Raw genomic sequence first — 19,655 nt, forward strand, 5'->3', positions numbered from 1 at the left:
ATTTTCGCCACCTCGCCGGCGCGCGGCGGGCCGACTCGTGTCGCCGCCGGAAAGGCGCGGCGAAAGCAGCCGGGGAAGACGCCAAGAATGATGCCGCCCCGCCCCGGCGCACGCACGCACCACCACCTCACCTCGCCAACTTTCCACATCCGGCGAACCGCCTCCGCCCCGACCCGTCCCCCGCGCCACCTATAAAACCCACCCCACCCCACCTCCCCCTCCTCATCCCACTCCACTCCCATCACCACACAGCGCGCACCAGCAGTCCAGCACACACTGCACCCACTGACACTGTGACAAGCCGACGCGCACCAAAGCTAAGCTAAAGCTGGCGGCGGCGATGGAGATGGTCCTGGACTGGCGCTCGGTGGGCTCGCTGATCGCGACGGTCATGGTGTTCCGGACGGCCATGCGGGACTTCATCCCGCCGGAGGCCGAGCTGTGGCTGCGCCGCCTGCTGGCGCGCCTCGCCGCCGCGTTCCGGGCGCCCACGGCCACCATCCTCATCGACGAGGCCGACGGCGCCAGCTCCGGCGCCACCAACGACCTCTACGACGCCGCGCAGCTCTACCTCGGCTCGCGCTGCCTCGCCGCCGCCCCCGCCGTGCGCCTCTACAAGCCGCGCCAGTCGGAGCGCGCCGTCGCCTCGCTCCCGGACTCGCACACCGCGGACGACACCTTCCAGGGCGTCCGCGTCAAGTGGACCTCCACGGCGCGCCCCGTCGAGCGCGGCGCCGGGCACAACCCCTACAACGTGTTCGGCTCCCGCGGCGGCGGCGCCGGCGGCGACCACCGCAGCCTCGAGCTCCAGTTCCCGCGCCAGCACCGCGACTTCGTGCACGACACCTACATCCCCCACATCATCGACGAGGCCACAAGGATGCGGCTCAAGTCGCGGGAGCGCAGGCTCTACACCAACCGCGCCGCCGCGCCCGGCGACGACCACCACCGCCTCTGGACCTCCCACACCTTCTCCCACCCCTCCACCTTCGACACGCTCGCCGTCGACCCGGCGCTCCGTGAGGAGATCCGCGCCGACCTGCTCCGCTTCGCCGCCCGCCGGGAGCACTACGCGCGCGTCGGCCGCGCCTGGAAGCGCGGGTACCTGCTCCACGGCCCGCCCGGCACCGGCAAGACCAGCCTCGTGGCCGCCATCGCCAACCTCCTCGAGTTCGACGTGTACGACCTGGAGCTCACCACGGTGCCCACCAACTCCCACCTCCGCCGCCTGCTCGTCTCCACCACGCCCAAGTCCGTCGTCGTCGTGGAGGACATCGACTGCTCCCTCGACCTCTCCGACCGCAAGAAGAACTCCGGCGGCGCCGACGAGGACAACACGCAGCTGGCCATGCTCTCCCCGGCCGCGGCCGCGGCCATGGCGGCGATCGGGCGCGAGTCCATCAGCCTCTCCGGCGTCCTCAACTTCGTGGACGGGCTCTGGTCGTCCTGCGTGGGCGAGCGCCTGATGATCTTCACCACCAACCACCCGGAGCGGCTGGACCCGGCGCTGCTCCGCCCGGGCCGCATGGACCGCAAGATCGAGCTCGGCTACTGCACGCCCGCGGCGCTCCGCGTGCTCGCCAAGAACTACATCGGCGTCGGCGAGGACCCCGAGGACGAGCCCGACGCGGTGGTGGACGGCCTCATGGCCGAGGCCGAGGGCCTTCTGGCCGCCGACGTGCGTATCACGCCGGCCGACATCGGCGAGGTGTTCATGGGCTGCGACGGCGCAGGCGCCTCCGCCGCCCTCAAGAGGCTCGTCGGCGAGCTGCGCGGCAGGAGAGACGCGCCGGCCGCCGATACGGTGCAGTCCGGTGCAATGACAGAGGAGAAGATGGAGTGAGGAAGATCAAAGACACAGAGATTGACCAGTGGTAGGTGGCTTGTTGCAGCATTGCCTGGAGGATTGCAGATGAAATTAACTTGAATAATCCCTTGATATCAGCACCAGATCGATCGTTGTTTACGTGTTCGTGTCATCGTGTTGCGGGGTTTGCATACAAGTGGCTGCTTGATCACCGAATTCGATAGATCCTCTTGTAGTTTTTGTTCTATAATATTAGTAGTTTAATAAAGTTAAGCTCAGAAGAAAAAGCAGTATCATAAAGTTTCTTCCGTCTTTTGTAAGCACCACGTTCTTGGATTTTTGTTTGAGCTATCATGCGTTGACGTCGGAATTTAGGTCAGGATAAAATACGAGCAACGGTCGGTACAAAATGTTGATCGCCGAAGATGGAGTGAGGCAGATGTGATACTGAGATTGACCAGTACGTACAGCAGAAGGAACTAATAACTTCAGTATTCCATGGTATCTGCTGCATCAGATTCAGATAGGTCGATATGTAGAGTGACATACGTGTTCGTGTCATCATGTGGCTGCTTGACCATCGAACTATTCTTCCTTTTGTTGCGTATAGTGGTACGCCTGTGTACTCACATGATGGATGGAGGTTAGTATAGTGTATTAACCAGGCATGACATGACATGAAATGATGACAGTCAGCACTAGTAGAAAGTTTCTTCCGTCCTTTTTAAGAGCACTTCTTCTATTCTTGTTTGAGCTTTCGCATATCATTGATGTCAAAATTTAGGTCAGGATAGGATTGTTCAGGCATGGCGATGGTCGGTACAACATGTTGATGGCCGAATTGAAAACGACGGGTAAAGTAGTATACGTCGTGCCTTTCCACCTTGTTTTTAATACGGGGAAGCCACTTGGCACTTTATTACCAGTTTAGCAGAGTTACAGCATATACAGTCCAACGTCTCAAACCATCTCTTATACATCCGCGGATGCGTCCGGTCAATGACCAGACAATAGAGAGAAGAAAAAAAGGTGATCCAACCGGATCTCTCATATCATCCCTATACGTCCGGGCTGTCCGCGAACCCTCATATCCATCTCAAATGTAAGGAGGATATGAGGGCTTGCCGACACACCCGGCCAGTCCGCCATGTAGGATGCGGCCACATTCCGGACCATCTTTTTTCTTTCTTTATTCATTTTTTTCTTTCTTTTTCTTCATCTTCACCAATCACATGCAAGTGACTGAACATATGAGGAAGAAAATGAGGATTGTGATTGCGTGGACAGACAAATAGGGACTCAAAACTGATACGCCCGGTCACTGACCGGACGTGTCCACGGACGTTTGAGGGGTCAAATTAGAGGTGCGTCGCTGTCGATGCTTTTACATCCGTCAAGACAACGTGAAAAACTAGGTGGTTCATCATTCCACCACTACATCAACTGTGAAATAACGTCAAGTGTTCCACGTTGGTTCGTTGTGCCTTTCTTAAATAACGTCACTTCTCAAAGTATGTGGAGAGCAAGTATAATAAGATGATGAAAGCCGGTAATGCTACATGGAGAACGAGCAACATGAAGTCTTTTACTTTGAAATTTTTGAAAATCTCATTTTGAAGTTGAAAAAAAATCTAAAAAAATCACACCAATTCATACTAATGTATAGTGCATGGGTGTAAAATCTGAAGATGATATACATATGGTGAGAGCTGCACAAAAAAGAGAACCTGTAATTTTGAAATAATGAACAGTACACACCATTCACTATAAAGAATGCACAAATTTGTCATTTTTGTAGCTCTCACCATAATGTATTTCATTTCAGACTTTACACACATGTAAAACACATCAATATGAATGTGTATGGTTTTGTTAGATTTTTTTGAAACTAAAAAAATGATTTTTTTTTGAAAAAGAGCTCCATGGAGCTCGTCCTCCAAAATGCCCTATCCGATGTTCTATAAGTATTTTAATATTATGTTTTTCCTGAGTTGGGAGAGAGAAAGAAGAGAAGCAAGCTCTAGATTTATAGCCGGTTGTAGCACGGGCTCGAAGAAGCATTCTGAGAGTGGAAGATGGACCATATGTTAATTAGTGCTTTCGTATAGCTAATTACTATATATATTGGCTATTACATTGACTATAGACAACATACTATAATCAATAGTTGGCTATATTATTAAACATGCTCAAGCTATATAGGGTCTCTATAAAATTAGGGAATGTGAAATTTCAAGTGGAATGCTAGGCATCAGTTGGATGGAGGGTGCGCCTAGTCGGTGTCTCCATCATCATCCAATCAAACTTAAACGTGTTGCTTCTAGTGTATTCTCATCGTAGTAAAGATAATAATAATTGTGCATAACTTCGCGTAGTATGTCAAGGCATGGTTTTTCTGGATATGCAAGAAAACCGGACTAATTGCAAAAAAATAGTTTGTTCCACAAAAATGTGTTCTTATAAGAGAATCTCGATGAACATACTGAGCACTAACAAACATAGGTTGTGGCCTTATATTTTCTACACGAGAGTTTTGTGAAGTAGAAGCGTAATCGAGGTGAGCCCTTGTGTAACCCTGTGGAGTACCACTATCATCGGAGTGACCAATTGTGGCAGATTTTTCGGCGGACTCAAGAGACCCTGGAGACTGACTTTCAAGCCATAAATCCTAGCATCATAGCTGGGGGTGATCTTTTAGCCATATATATTCTTTAAGCAGTTAAGCGTACCACAAGTGTCCTTAACTCTGATACTAAATGACGGGTCAAAGTGAGTTGAATAGGCGACTGCATAGTTTTACACTTTCTTGGTTCTTAGGGATTGTAGAATTATAACTTCCCTAAACACAACTAAGTCAATCGACCTATATGATAACAAGACTAGCAACAATATACACAAGGCAAGCTAGCACAAACTGAAATAGAAATAAACACAAAGTCGGATATGAAAATTTATCACGAAGTTCACAACCTTGAGAGAGGTGCTACTCTTCATTGGAGATGCAGAGGCTACTATTGCCCTCAATGTCAACAATGCCCTACCGTTATTCTCCTTCAGTGTTGGCCAACAAATGCCCCGAGTCGATCAGCATTGGTAGACCTTGATGCGGCCCTCGAACCTTGACAAACAAAACCAAATCACAAATCCATAGTTGTGAGGCTTCTAAGCGACACCAACTAGGTAGGGATTATTTGAATCCCAAGAGTAGCAAACACCATGATGATTTGTGCACATAGTTTACTCTCTTACCACACCTCTTGCATGTGATGTGTGCATAGTCTCGTTGATATATTTTTATCACATGTGAAGCCTTTTATGCAATGATTCATTTAGTTGATACTATTCACTCATCTCATTGCATATTTCTATTGATCTAGGGGGGGCTCTAGTTGTGTGCATGGTATATAATCACACAAACATTTGTTGTACATGAACACACCTATGAGGAGCACTCTATGTCGATAGCTTTGCATGCCTATTCTCCATCTTTATTTTCTTTGCCATGATCTAACATGTTGTCATCAATAAACTAAAAAGGGGGATTGAAAGTGCATTTACTTTAAATGGTATTTTGGTGTGATGAAAATGTGGTTAGTGGAACTCATGACGGTTGTTAAGGTTTATCTCAGGTCATTGGTTCCTCGAATAATTATTGAGGAGATGATTGATCCCCCCCACACACCACACATACACTTAAAGAGATAAAAGTTATTAATTTTCTAATGACTTGAAGCTTCTATTTTAGTTTATTTGAGTCATAGGGCAACCACACTATCAAGAAGGGGCAAGGTGGTTGAATGACAACGTGGGACCACTTCAAAACATAAAACCCGGCTATCCTATACCTACCACCAGAGAGATGCTCTATACACTTCTTATCCATCATCTCACTATGCCAATGGGGAAAAGCCCGAAGTCTCTGACCACTGTGCGCACATGCTAGTGCCCTAGCTTCTGGACACCCCGTGCGCATGGGGTCTTAGACCACTAGTAGAAAAAGGCCTATTGTCCCGGTTCGTAAGGGCCTTTTGTCCCGGTTCCTGAACCGGGACTAAAGGGTCGGTACTAATGCCCTGTCCTTTTAGTCCCGGTTCAATCTAGAACCGGGACAGATGGGCCTCCATGTGGCCTATGCGCGGAGCCCAGGTAGGAGGGCCTTTGGTCCCGGTTGGTGGCACCAACCGGGACCAATAGGCATCCACGCGTCAGCATTTCTGTGGCTGGGGTTTTTGTTTTTTTGAAAGGGGGGGGTTGGGGGTTTTGGGGGGTTAATTTAGGTGTTTCATATATTGTGTTAGCTAGCTATAATTAATAGAGAGAAGTGTCCTCTCTTATGTCCGTGCTTGGTCGACGCTACGTACTATACATACGTATATAGAGGACTAGACACGCTAGCTAGCTAGTAAGCAAACGAAGGAAACATAAGATCGTCATGAACATATATGCATACAAAGAGAAGTGATATCGACCACCTCTCCTTCTCCGAGAGATTGGTCGAACAACAAGTTCTCGTATATCTATCCGACACTACCAGCTACATATATACAATAATTATCTCTTACAAATATAATCTCCTAACATACGGACTCATGGTCCACATAGTATTCTCCGTCTTCAGCGATCACGTGGTCAAGAAAGAATGCCGCCAATTCCTCTTGAATTGCTCGCATGCGAGCTGGTGCTAGGAGTTCATCTCGCTTCCGAAACATCTAATTTGAAGAAGAGGGTCAATACATATATATATATATGAATGAATGAAACTCAACACAAATGGCGGTAATAAAATAAAATTGTGAATGTTGTTATTTACGCACTTCATATTGTTCGTCAGAGTAGCCCCGCTCACAGGTCGTGTGGCGGATGGACTCGCAAACGTAGTATCCACAGAAATCATTCCCTTGTTCCTGCCACAACCACTTTACAAGAAATAGAGGTCAATCAAACTGATAAGCAAGAATGCCAAATGGTATTGATGAAACTAGCGCTTGAATCAATAGGAGATGCGCGGAACATGCTACTATAGTACTTACTTTTGGGTGTCTAAATTGCAGCTTCTTCGGGAGTCCCGGAGCTTTTTTGGTGAATTTTTTCCAAACCCTGCCAAACAAAGAAAACAATTACTTGATATATCAGGAAATGAACAAAGTTGCTGATATGGTGGATAATGATCGATTTAACTTACTTCTCGAGCAATTGAGTCATGTCCGCATAGTCCTGGGGATCTTTTCGTCTTGAGTCTAAGATGATTACTAGTCCCTGCTCAAGCTTAATCTCTAGGAGAATATAGTGGAAACTGCACACGCATGCATAACTCATCGATTACATTACTATAACCTTGACTAATATATAAGGGAAACCGAATATGCACAAGACAGTAACACTCACTTGAAGTTGTAAGGAAAGAGTATTATATCTTTGTTTTCATTTATTACCAACGATCGTAGCAAGTTGGCCTCGGTATCTGCGGCATGAAATTTAACCTCAGTTGCATCTATGAGATATGTGTTAATGAACCCAATATCACCGACTTGTCTTTTCTTCAATTCGACGATCTTCAATCTACATAATATAGTCAGGATAATTATAAATACATGCAATGAAAGAGCTGAGCTATATAGAGAGACTTAATGACAGAAGTAGTACTATTTACAGACAGTAGCAGGTGACCGTTGCTTTATCGAGGGCCAATTGATTGAAAAACTGAAAGAACTCCTCAAATGGAATAGGCAATAGATCAATTCCAACGAGGTCATGCTCCTTTTTAACTCTCACATACAAAATACTCCTCCCCCCAGACTCTCTGCAGATTTTCAAGTATCAATCATGCAATCTTCGCATCATCGTTGATAGAGATCTTTCATCTTTGACGAGAGGCTTCCCGTACCCGTATCTTTGTATCTGCACCTCCATGAAATCATAATGTACATCGTCGGGCAGATAATCTCCAAGATTTCTATAACCGGGCACCATCCTCGGATCGACGATGTCGCTAGGCACCTTGAGCGGGAGGCACGATTGCTTCACTTGTTCGCCGAGATGGGCAATTTGTTTCCCCACTCGTCGTTCTTTCAGCCTTTGATCACTGACAGTACTTCCCGACCGCTCTGCTTCGGCAAATTCCTTTCCAATAGTGCGCTCATAGTTTCCTTTCGGCGGAGACTTGGGTGGTTTTGTCAGGGCAGCCAGAGTGCGCTTCGCTTTCACCGGATGTACCTTCTCCTCCAGAGGTGGATGTTTCTTTGCTTTCACCCCTTCAAAGAAGTTCCTCACTTCTTCTCGCGTGATCTCGGCGTTCTCCTCCGGGGTCCTCTCGTATGGCAACTTCTCTGGAGTCTTCAGAGAAGGACCGAATCTGTATGTCCTCCCGCCTCTGGCTGTACTGCTAGACGCCGGCAGAGCAGACGGAGCGGTTGTCTTCTTTACTTGCTTACGAGGCGGAGGAGAAGGACTACGACGCGCTGGAGCAGCCGGAGCGGCGGTAGGTCTCTTCCGCCCTTGCTGACGAGGCGGAGAAGGAGGCTGGCTGCTCGGGCGCGCCGGCGCAGGCGGAGAAGGAGGCGGAGTGCCGCCACGCGCCGGAGGAGAAGCCGACCGAGTGCCCTGATCGTCACTCGTCGGAGGAGGAGGCGGTGGAGAAGGCAGAGTGCCCTGACTCGCCAGAGGAGGAGGAGGAGGCGGAGGCGTCCAGTTCGGAAGGTTGATGAGCTCCTTCCGCCATAGGCATGGAGTCTTCAGAGCAGAACCCAGCCGAGTCTCCCCTTCACCGGTAGGGTGGTCAAGCTGGAGGTCCTCAAATCCCTCCATTATTTCATCCACCATCACCCTAGCATATCCTTCTGGATGTGGGCGTCGAAGCCGCGTCACTTATTGGACCGTTGAAATGTAAGTTCCAGACACACCGACAGGCCACAAGAATTCATTCTGCAACACGAATGATCCTGCTATTTTTATCGGGAACTCGTCGAGGGTCACCGAGCGGTAGAGGAAACCCTAAATAGCAAGTATCGTGGTGTGAGATACATGTGGCCGTCGGTGTCGGACACTACATCCACGTCCCACAAGTGACGTGGGCGTCGAAGCCCGCGTCACTTGTGGGACGTGGATGTAGTGTCCGACACCGACGGCCACATGTATCTCACACCGACGATACTTGCTATTTAGATTACAAAGTTGGCATGGTATCATCATAATAGTTGCGGGAGAAAGTCTTCACTTTTTCTTCGCTTGTGTCATTTGCTTATTGCGCCGCAACCATGGATAATCTTCATCGTTTATCAGGATGCTTGGGTCAGCCTTGACATTGAAGAGAGGAATTTCATGAAACTGCTGATAATCTTCAGACATGTCTGTCTTGCCCTCCACTCCCAGGATATTCCTTTTTCATGAAAGAACTATGTGGCGCTTTGGCTCATCGTATGATGTATTCGCTTCCTTATCTTTTCTTTTTCTCGGTTTGGTAGACATGTCCTTCACATAGATAACCTGTGCCACATCATTGGCTAGGACGAATGGTTCATCAGTGTACCCAAGATTTTTCAGATCCACTGTTGTCATTCCGCACTGTGGGTCTACCTGTACCCCGCTGCCTGATAGATTGACCCATTTGCACTTAAACAAAGGGACTTTAAAATCATGTCCGTAGTCAAGTTCCCATATGTCCACTATGTAACCATAATATGTGTCCTTTCCGCTCTCGGTTGCTGCATCAAAGCGGACACCGCTGTTTTGGTTGGTGCTCTTTTGATCTTGGGCGATCGTGTAAAATGTATTCCCATTTATCTCGTATCCTTTGTAAGTCAATACAGTCAAAGATGGTCCCCTGGACAACAAGTACAGCTCATCACAAACAATGTTGTCACCTCTGAGACGTGTTTCCATCCAACTGCTGAAAGTCCTGATGTGTTCACATGTAATCCAGTCGTCGCACTGCTCCGGGTGTTTGGAGCGCAGACTGTTCTTGTGTTCATCGACATACGGGGTCACCAAGGTAGAGTTTTGTAGAACTGTGTAGTGTGCTTGAGACCAAGAATATCCGTCCCTGCATATTATTGAGTCACTTCCAAGAGTGCCTTTTCCAGTCAGTCTCCCCTCATACCGCGATTTAGGGAGACCTATCTTCTTAAGGCCAGGAATGAAGTCAACACAAAACCCGATAACATCCTCTGTTTGATGGCCCATGTAGATGCTTCCTTCTGGCCTAGCGCGGTTACGGACATATTTCTTTAGGACTCCCATGAACCTCTCAAAGGGGAACATATTGTGTAGAAATACGGGCCCCAGGATGACAATCTCGTCGACTAGATGAACTAGGACGTGCGTCATGATATTGAAGAAGGATGGTGGGAACACCAGCTCGAAACTGACAAGACATTGCGCCACATCACTCCTTAGCCTTGGTACGATTTCTAGATCGATCACCTTCTGAGAGATTGCATTGAGGAATGCACATAGCTTCACAATGGCTAATCGGACGTTTTCCGGTAGAAGCCCCCTCAATGCAACCGGAAGTAGTTGTGTCATAATCACATGGCAGTCATGAGACTTTAGGTTCTGAAACTTTTTCTCTGGCATATTTATTATTCCCTTTATATTCGACGAGAAGCCAGTCGTGACCTTCATACTGAGCAGGCATTCAAAGAAGATTTCTTTCTCTTCTTTCGTAAGAGCGTAGCTGGCAGGACCTTTATACTGCTTCGGAGGCATGCCGTCTTTTTCGTGCAAACGTTGCAGGTCCTCCCGTGCCTCAGGTGTATCTTTTGTCTTCCCATACACGCCCAAGAAGCCTAGCAGGTTCACGCAAAGGTTCTTCGTCACGTTTATCACGTCGATTGAAGAGCGGACCTCTAGGTCTTTCCAGTAGGGTAGGTCCCAAAATATAGATTTCTTCTTCCACATGGGTGCGTGTCCCTCAGCGTCATTCGGAACAGCTAGTCCGCCGGGACCCTTTCCAAAGATTACGTGTAAATCATTGACCATAGCAAGTACGTGATCACCGGTACGCATGGCGGGCTTCTTCCGGTGATCTGCCTCGCCTTTGAAATGCTTGCCTTTCTTTCGACATTGATGGTTGGTCGGAAGAAATCGACGATGGCCCAGGTACACATTCTTCCTGCATTTGTCCAGGTATATACTTTCAGTGTCATCTAAACAGTGCGTGCATGCGTGGTATCCTTTGTTTGTCTGTCCTGAAAGGTTACTGAGAGCGGGCCAATCGTTGATGGTCACGAACAACAACGCCTTTAGGTTAAATTCCTCCTGTCTGTGCTCATCCCACGTACGTACACCGTTTCCATTCCACGGCTGTAAAAGTTCTTCAACTAATGGCCTTAGGTACACATCAATGTCGTTGCCGGGTTTCTTAGGGCCTTGGATGAGAACTGGCATCATAATGAACTTCCTCTTCATGCACATTGAAGGAGGAAGGTTATACATACATAGAGTCACGGGCCAGGTGCTGTGATTGCTGCTCTGCTCCCCGAAAGGATTAATGCCATCTGCGCTTAAAGCAAACCATACATTCCTTGGGTCCTTTGCAAACTCATCCCAGTACTTTCTCTCGATTTTTCTCCACTATGACCCGTCAGCGGGTGCTCTCAACTTCCCGTCTTTCTTCCGGTCCTCACTGTGCCATCGCATCAACTTGGCATGCTCTTCATTTCTGAACAGACGTTTCAACCATGGTATTATAGGAGCATACCACATCACCTTCGCAGGAACCCTCTTCCTGGGGGGCCGCCGTCAATATCACCAGGGTCATCTCGTCTGATCTTATACCGCAATGCACCGCATACCGGGCATGCGTTCAGATCCTTGTATGCACCGCGGTAGAGGATGCAGTCATTAGGGCATGCATGTATCTTCTCCACCTCCAATCCTAGAGGGCATACGACCTTCTTTGTTGCGTATGTACTGTCGGGAAATTCGTTATCCTTTGGAAGCTTCTTCTTCAATATTTTCAGTAGCTTCTCAAATCCTTTGTCAGCCACATCATTCTCTGCCTTCCACTGCAGCAATTCTAGTACAGTACCGAGCTTTGTGTTGCCATCCTTGCAATTGGGGTACAACCCTTTTTTGTGATCCTCTAACATGCGATCGAACTTCAGCTTCTCCTTTTGACTTTCGCATTGCGTCCTTGCATCGACAATGACCCGACGGAGATCATCATCATCGGGCACATCGTCTGGTTCCTCTTGATCTTCAGCAGCTTCACCCGTTGCAGCATCATTGGGCACATCGTCTGGTTCCTCTTGATCTTCACCAGCTCCCCCCGTTGCAGCATCACCGTATTCAGGGGGCACATAGTTGTCATCGTACTCTTCTTCTTCGCCGTCTTCCATCATAACCCCTATTTCTCCGTGCCTCGTCCAAACATTATAGTGTGGCATGAAACCCTTGTAAAGCAGGTGAGAGTGAAGGATTTTCCGGTTAGAGTAAGACCTCGTATTCTCACATTCAGTGCATGGACATCACATAAAACCATTCTGCTTGTTTGCCTCAGGCGCACCGAGAAACTCATGCACGCCCTTAATGTACTCGGAGGTGTGTCTGTCACCGTACATCCATTGCCGGTTCATCTGCGTGCGTTATATATAATTAAGTGTCCAAATTAATAGAAGTTCATCATCACATTAAAACCAAAGTACATACATAGTTCTCATCTAACAACATATAGCTCTCCAGAGCATCTAATTAATTAAACCATACATTGAAACTATGTAAAACATTTCAATGCGAAAACAAATGCGATCATAATCGCAACCAAGGTAACAATTGATCCAACGACATAATGATACCAAGTCTCGGTATGAATGGCATATTTTCTAATCTTTCTAATCTTCAAGCGCATTGCATCCATCTTGATCTTGTGATCATCGACGACATCCGCAACATGCAACTCCAATATCATCTTCTCCTCCTCAATTTTTTTAATTTTTTCCTTCAACAAATTGTTTTCTTCTTCAACTAAATTTAACCTCTCGACAATAGGGTCGGTTGGAATTTCCGATTCACATACATCCTACATAAATAAAATCTATGTCACGTTGGTCGGCATAATTTTCATAAACAATAAATGAACCAATAGTTATAAAGATAATATATATACCACATCCAAATCATAGACAGGACGAGGGCCGACGGGGGCGGATACCAAAACCATCGCACTATATAAGATGCAATAATAAAAGTAAGAAAATAATACAAGTATCTATGTAAACATACAAGTAAGAATATTTTTCCCTTTCAAAAAGAAGATAAGAACAAGAGGCTCACCACGGTGGTGCCGGCGATGAGCTCGGCGCGGGTGATCAACGGTGGTGAAGACGGGGATGGGGCGTGACGGACCGCTAAACCTAGACAAATATTGAGGAAAATGGAGCTTGAAGGTCGAGCTTGGAGAGGAGAAAGCTTAAGTACTGTGGCTCAGGCATTCCATCGAACACCTTGTGTGCATAGGAGGTGAGCTAGAGCACCACCAAGCCCTCTCCCCCTCGGCCAGAAAAAACAAAGTAGTGTGCTCTGCTCTTACGCGAGGAGGTATATATAGGCACCTCATTGGTCCCGGTTGGTGGCATGAACCGGGACTAAAGGGGAGCCTTTGGTCCCGGTTCAAGCCACCAACCGGGACCAATGGTGGTGGGCCAGGAGCGAGGCCATTGGTCCCAGTTCGTCCCACCATCCGGGACCAAAAGGTCCAGACGAACCGGGACCAATGGCCCACGTGGCCCGGCCGGCCCCCTGGGCTCATGAACCGGGTCCAATGCCCCCATGGGTCTCGGTTCTAGACTGAACCGGGACTAATGGGCTGACCCGGCCTGGACCGTTGCCCCCTTTTCTACTAGTGGACATCTATGAGCACGGGATAGTGCTCTACTCTCTGGACACCCATGCCCACAAGTCTATCGGCAGACAATGGTCAAAAGGTGGGATTGACAATATAAAGATATCTTATTCCACCTCCAACGACCCTAATCCTTTAAGCCTTGGAGTAACCACCATTTCCAAACACTCATCTTGCTCATTACTCGATATCCCTCCACTCAAACTCTTTGATTCTTTGGGGATAGGAAGAGCAAGGTCGATCTACAACTTGACCAAAGTGTTTCGTGTTCCCTCTTGATTTCTTCACCAACAACTTGTTACTCTTGGTGCTTTGTCTCCTAGGCGGTTAGGGTTCCTCCGAAAGCTTTCTTGCTTGTTGTGTGCTCCGAAGACGTATGTAAAGGTGTAGTGGTATCCTTCAAAACCAACCCCAAGTGATTTGCGGCTCATCAGTTGTGGGTGAATCGAGGAGAATACGGAGCCTTGGTCTCGGCACCTCTCCAATGAAGATCAGCACTTCCCTAAGGAAGTGTGAACTTCGGGATAAAATTTGCATCCCTGACTCACTTGTGGTTATTCATTGCCCGGACTTTACTTCACTTTGTATGCTTGTGGGCTTGCTAATTAGATTGTTCCTTAGCTTACATTGCTTTGAGCTTGCTTGACATATAGGTTGTGTTAATCTATTTGCATATCTAGATAACATTTTTTATTCGCAAATCCCTAAAATTGGTAATTAATCTCAGAATATGTATTCTTCTACTCAACCCCTCTAGTCGACCAATTCGTATTTGATCTGAAATACATTCCGGCGGAGTTCATAGGCTAGTGGGTTCATCCAAAATTATCCAAAATACAATTTGGATTACAGGCTTCCTGGAGGTTTAGTTAGAATCCAATGGACCCAGAGTCTCGAAGAAAACTAAGAGCATGACGATAGGTGAAAAACGGTGTTTCCACAAGCTCTCACTTGTTTTTTTACGGATGTGGTGTATGGTCTCATAGGATGATTATCTCACCACTCATATTCATCATGTTACCTTCTTAACAATCAATTGTCTTTTAGATGGAATTGTTGGAGGTTTATTCAAACGTTGGGGGACACTCCCGGGTCAACATCGAGTTGATACACTCAAGCGGCACCTGAAACCTTGTTTTTGCAAAGTTCCCTAGATAACTCAGGTGTGACATTATTCGCCTCTTGTCGCACCCACACAACTTTTATCTCCTCGAAAGGATGATGTAGACCTTTCATTTCTTCCACAACTAGCCCATTGGCTAATACATTCCTTGCCTCATCATTGATTTTCAAATCACAAATTGATAATCTTTTTCCAGCACCAGCTTCTAGACACCCGTCCCCATTGCCAACTGGTGAGCCCTCCTGGCTCCTGCATGTTAGCAACTCAGCCAACTCGGGTTCAACATTGATGGGGAAAATTGCATGTTCTGAACAAGAACACAACATGATGTCCCAAAGAACTGCACCCCCGCTGTTGAAATAGACAGCCTTCCATATTGCCTCGTCTATGTTAGCCTTCACTCAACCCTCCTTCAGCGAACACCACCAAATTTTTCCCGGAGCGGTCCTTGCACTACTGACATCATCATGCATAGAGCTCCACTCCTCCACCAGCCACACCACACGGTCCTTGATAGCCACGGGGTTTTATATCCCTTTAGCATCCCTAGTGTTGTTCCTGGACTGCCACAACTCATATAATCCCCTAAATATAGTCGCCTCTCCTTTTCCCTTGTATGACCCATCTAATCTAACATTCAGTTGCGCATCATCTCATATGTCTCTATCTCCGGCGGAAGTAGAGGTAGAGCACACTGAAGGTCTCTCTCAGAAGCTTCCAAAACTGGACGAAGTGCATACATCGCCAAAACTAGTGCATGATGGTCTCCTCTCTTTCGCATCCCACACAAAACACCCCTAGTTTGATTCTCATGTGTTGTAGCTCCGCCCCAATGGCCAAACCATTATGCATAATTATCCATGTGTGCACCTTCACCTTGTTGGGGACATCTATTGTCCCACAAACCGAGCCAACTCTTATGGTTAATCATTGAGTCCGAGCAATCAACGTGTGATACACGAGAAACCTTCATCGACAATCCTATATGATAAGCGAACCTGACCAAAAACTTTCCATCTTTGATGAAGTTCCAAGATCTATAGTCTTCCTTAATTACCATGACCGCCATAACAATATTCTTGATATCACATGTATCAGACTTGGTGAATACTTGATCCAAATTTGACTCGTTCTAGGCATTACCTTGATCATTCAACAGACCAACAACCTTAACAATTTGAGGATGGTGTGTTGCACCCAATGGCGACATGCACCCCGACCTGAGAATCCAGTTCTCATGCAGAAAATATATCTTTGATCCATCTCCTATGCGCCATACAGTGCCATGTCGTAGCAAGTCTCACCCGTGCATAATACTCCACCAAGTAAATGAACACTCGTGTTGGCATGTCACTATCATGATGCCCATCTCTAAAATACCTTGCTTTGAGACCATGAGCACATATATCGCTTATGACCATGATAATCCTCCATTTCTTGGCGAGGAGAGCTTGGTTGAAGGTTTCGAAATCTCTAAAGCCTATACCACCTTCGTGCTTTCGAGTGCACATTTTATCCCACACTGAAGGAAATATGCCCTAGAGGCAATAATAAAGTTGTTGTTTATATTTCCTTATATCATGATAAATGTTTATTATTCATGCTAGAATTGTATTAACCGGAAACTTAGTACATGTGTGAATACATAGACAAACAGAGTGTCCCTAGTATGCCTCTACTTGACTAGCTCATTAATCAAATATGGTTAAGTTTCCTGACTGTTGTCATTTGATGAACGGGATCACATCACTAGAGAATGATGCGATGGACAAGACCCATCCGTTAGCTTAGTATTATGACCGTTTAGTTTTGTTGCTATTGCTTTCTTCATGACTTATACATATTCCTCTAACTATGAGATTCTGCAACTCCCGAATACCGGAGGAACACCTTGTGTGCTATCAAAGTCACAACGTAACTGGGTGATTATAAAGATGATCTACAGGTGTCTCCGAAGGTGTTTGTTGAGTTGGCATAGATCAAGATTTGGATTTGTCACTCTGAGTATCAGAGAGGTATCTCTAGGCCCTCTTGGTAATGCACATCACTATAAGCCTTGCAAGCAATGTAACTAATGAATTAGTTGCGGGATGATGCATTATAGAACGAGTAAAGAGACTTGCCGGTAACGAGATTGAACTAGGTATGATGATACCGATGACTGAATCTTGGGCAAGTAACATACCGATGACTGATGACCCACAAGTATAGGGGATCAATTGTAGCTCTTTTCGATAAGTAAGAATGTCGAACCCAACGAGGAGCAGAAGGAAATGAGAAGTAGTTTTCAGTAAGGTAATGTCTGGAAGTGTTGAAACTATAAGTAGCGAGTAGTTTGATAGCAAGATAATTTGTATTGAGCAAGTAACGGTAATAGTAGCAAGTATGCAGCAAGGTAGCCCAATCCTTTTGAGGCAAAGGACAGGCCAAAACGGTCTCTTATAATAAGCAAAGCGTTCTTGAGGGTACACGTGAATTTCATCTAGTTACTTTCATCATGTTGGTTTGATTTGTGTTCGCTACTTTGATAATTTGATATGTGGGTGGACCGGTGCTTAGGTGCTGTTCTTACTTGAACAAACCTCCTACTTATGATTAACCCTCCCGCAAGCATCCGCAACTACGAGAAAATTATTAAGAATAAATTCTAACCATAATATTAAACTTTTGGATCCAATCCGTCCCTTACGAAATAGCGCATAAACTAGGGTTTAAGATTCTGTCACCCTCACAACCCACCATCTATTTTCTACTCCACAATGCATTCCCTTAGTCCCAAGTATGGTGAAGTGTCATGCAGTCGACATTCACATGACACCACTAAGGGAATCACAACATACATACTATCAAAATATCGAACACATATCAAATCCACATGATTACTTGCAACATGATTTCTCCCGTGACCTCAAGAACGAAAGTAACTACTCACAAATAATAAACATGCTCATGATCAGAGGGGTATTAATATGCATAATGGATCTGAACATATAATCTTCCACCAAATAAACACTACAAAAAATACACTTCCATGATGATACGTGTTTGTCACAGTAGGTCGCGTTTTTTTTCATGCATGTACATGCATGACGATTTTATGACAGAATCAAGATAGTCATACCTGTGCTGTCATAGAAGTGTTCCATGACATTACCAAAATTATCCTCACAGAAGTGTCCACTTCCATGACGATAAATCGCGCGTCACAGAAGTGCTTTCATCAAGGGTGACCGACACGTGGCATCCACCATAACGGAACGTCGTTAAGCTATCGGGTCGGATTTTGGATCCGATAACCCGTTAACAGCCCTGACCAATGGGAAATTTCCACATGTAAAGTTCTAATTGGCCGAAGGGAACACCTGTCAGCTCGTCAGTGGGCCAGATGTCGCCCGTCCATTGGAGGAGACATGCCTATGATACGTCGACACGTGGCTGGGCCCAACAGAGGCCCATATAGGTTAAAAAGGATGGCCCAGTCAAAGGCCCGTAGAACTTAATCAGGTACTAGTGGGCCAGCCCAATAACGGCATGCTTAATAAAGGCCCATTTACGACCCGAAGCCAGATCTGGCCCGTTAATTGTTCGCCCAATATTTGGGCCCATTTACGGCCCGAAGCCAGATCTGGCCCATTAATTGTTCGCCCAATATTTGGGCCCATTTGCGGCCCAAAGCCAGATCTGGCTCGTTAAATGTTCGCCGAATATTTGGGCCAACTACAGCCGAGTGACTTTCGGCCTGTTAGAGGCCTGATGTAGACATGGGCCCATTTTAGCCCGGTGTGACTTTCGGCCTGGGAATGGCCCGTGCTGCCCATGGGCCATATATGGTCCGACGGGACATCGGGCCCACTAACGGCCCGTGCTAAAGGTGGCAACAGTTAAGCCCTACATGACTTTGGGCCTGTTAAAGGCTTGTCGCGTAATTTGGCCCGTTGATGCCTGTGCTAAGCTTTCGGCCTCTTAAAGGCCCATGATATCAGTGGGCCAACTAAGGCCGGAGATATGTTTTGACCTGGTAATGGTCCGTGAGCTAACTGGGCCCAAAATGGCCCGGTCTACATTTTGGCCTGCTGAAGGCCCGTCGACGACTAGTGAAAGTTGAGGCCCAACATGCATTTTAGCCTGCTAAAGGCCCGTGGTTTCATCTCGGCCATAACAGGCCAGTACAATATTCAGCCTGTTAATGGCCCAACGCTACCTAGGCCAAACTAAGTGCTGGGTCGATAAAAGGCCCAACTAAAATATAGGTCGGTGTAAGTTTGGGCCTGGCGCAATGTGTGAAGGCCCCAATCATTTGGGCCCAAGAAAGACACAGGTCGGCCCAATTGTGGCCCGCTAAAAACCTGGCCCGTTAGAGTCGAATGCTTCGGTCCGGTCGACTACATCTGATTTTTTTAGATAGCGAATGATGGCAGTAACTAGTAGGAATTAAGAAGAAACCTACTCTATACAATAAAGAAATTATGGCATAGTAACTGAGAATAAACCTACACTATACAATAAAGGATTTAAGGTATATTACATCCACCGGGCATCAAAGTTCGCCACCAGTGATCATAAAGCGCAATGAAGAAGCAGATTACAAAAACTGGGCACCATTGTAGCGTAACAAAATAATACTGAACCGAGACCACTTCCAAGACAGTTCAAGAAATGTTAGCCTTGCGGGGGAACTGCTGCGCAAGCTGCTGAGCAAGGCTGTGTGACCGGCCTAGCATGTCGGTCATAGCTTCCAGGTGTAGCTGTTTAGCAATGAGGTTCTCATTGGTGTTCTCCGCAATCTTTCTTAGAGATAGGACTTCAAGTCGAAGTTGAGTTGCAAAATGCCTTTCTGCTAGAACTTGGGACTGAAGAAGTCGAACTGATTCAGACAACGGATTCTG

General features: G+C 46.9%; 1 protein-coding gene across 1 annotated transcript; it reads left to right on the forward strand.

Annotated features, from left to right (window-relative positions):
- Window positions 1-229: 229 nt before the first annotated feature.
- Window positions 230-2,085, forward strand: LOC125523555 (AAA-ATPase At3g50940-like). The gene has a single exon (XM_048688582.1). The coding sequence runs from the start codon at window positions 341-343 to the stop codon at window positions 1,841-1,843; it is 1,503 nt and encodes a 500-aa protein (XP_048544539.1). The 5' UTR covers window positions 230-340; the 3' UTR covers window positions 1,844-2,085.
- Window positions 2,086-19,655: the final 17,570 nt, after the last annotated feature.

The sequence above is a fragment of the Triticum urartu genome, chromosome 7, assembly GCF_003073215.2.
Source record: "Triticum urartu cultivar G1812 chromosome 7, Tu2.1, whole genome shotgun sequence".
NCBI classification, from domain to species: Eukaryota; Viridiplantae; Streptophyta; class Magnoliopsida; order Poales; family Poaceae; genus Triticum; species Triticum urartu.

Bases quoted from the DNA above. Each gene is read 5' to 3' on its own strand.
- LOC125523555 (XM_048688582.1), top strand. From the start codon at position 341: ATGGAGATGGTCCTGGACTGGCGCTCGGTGGGCTCGCTGATCGCGACG.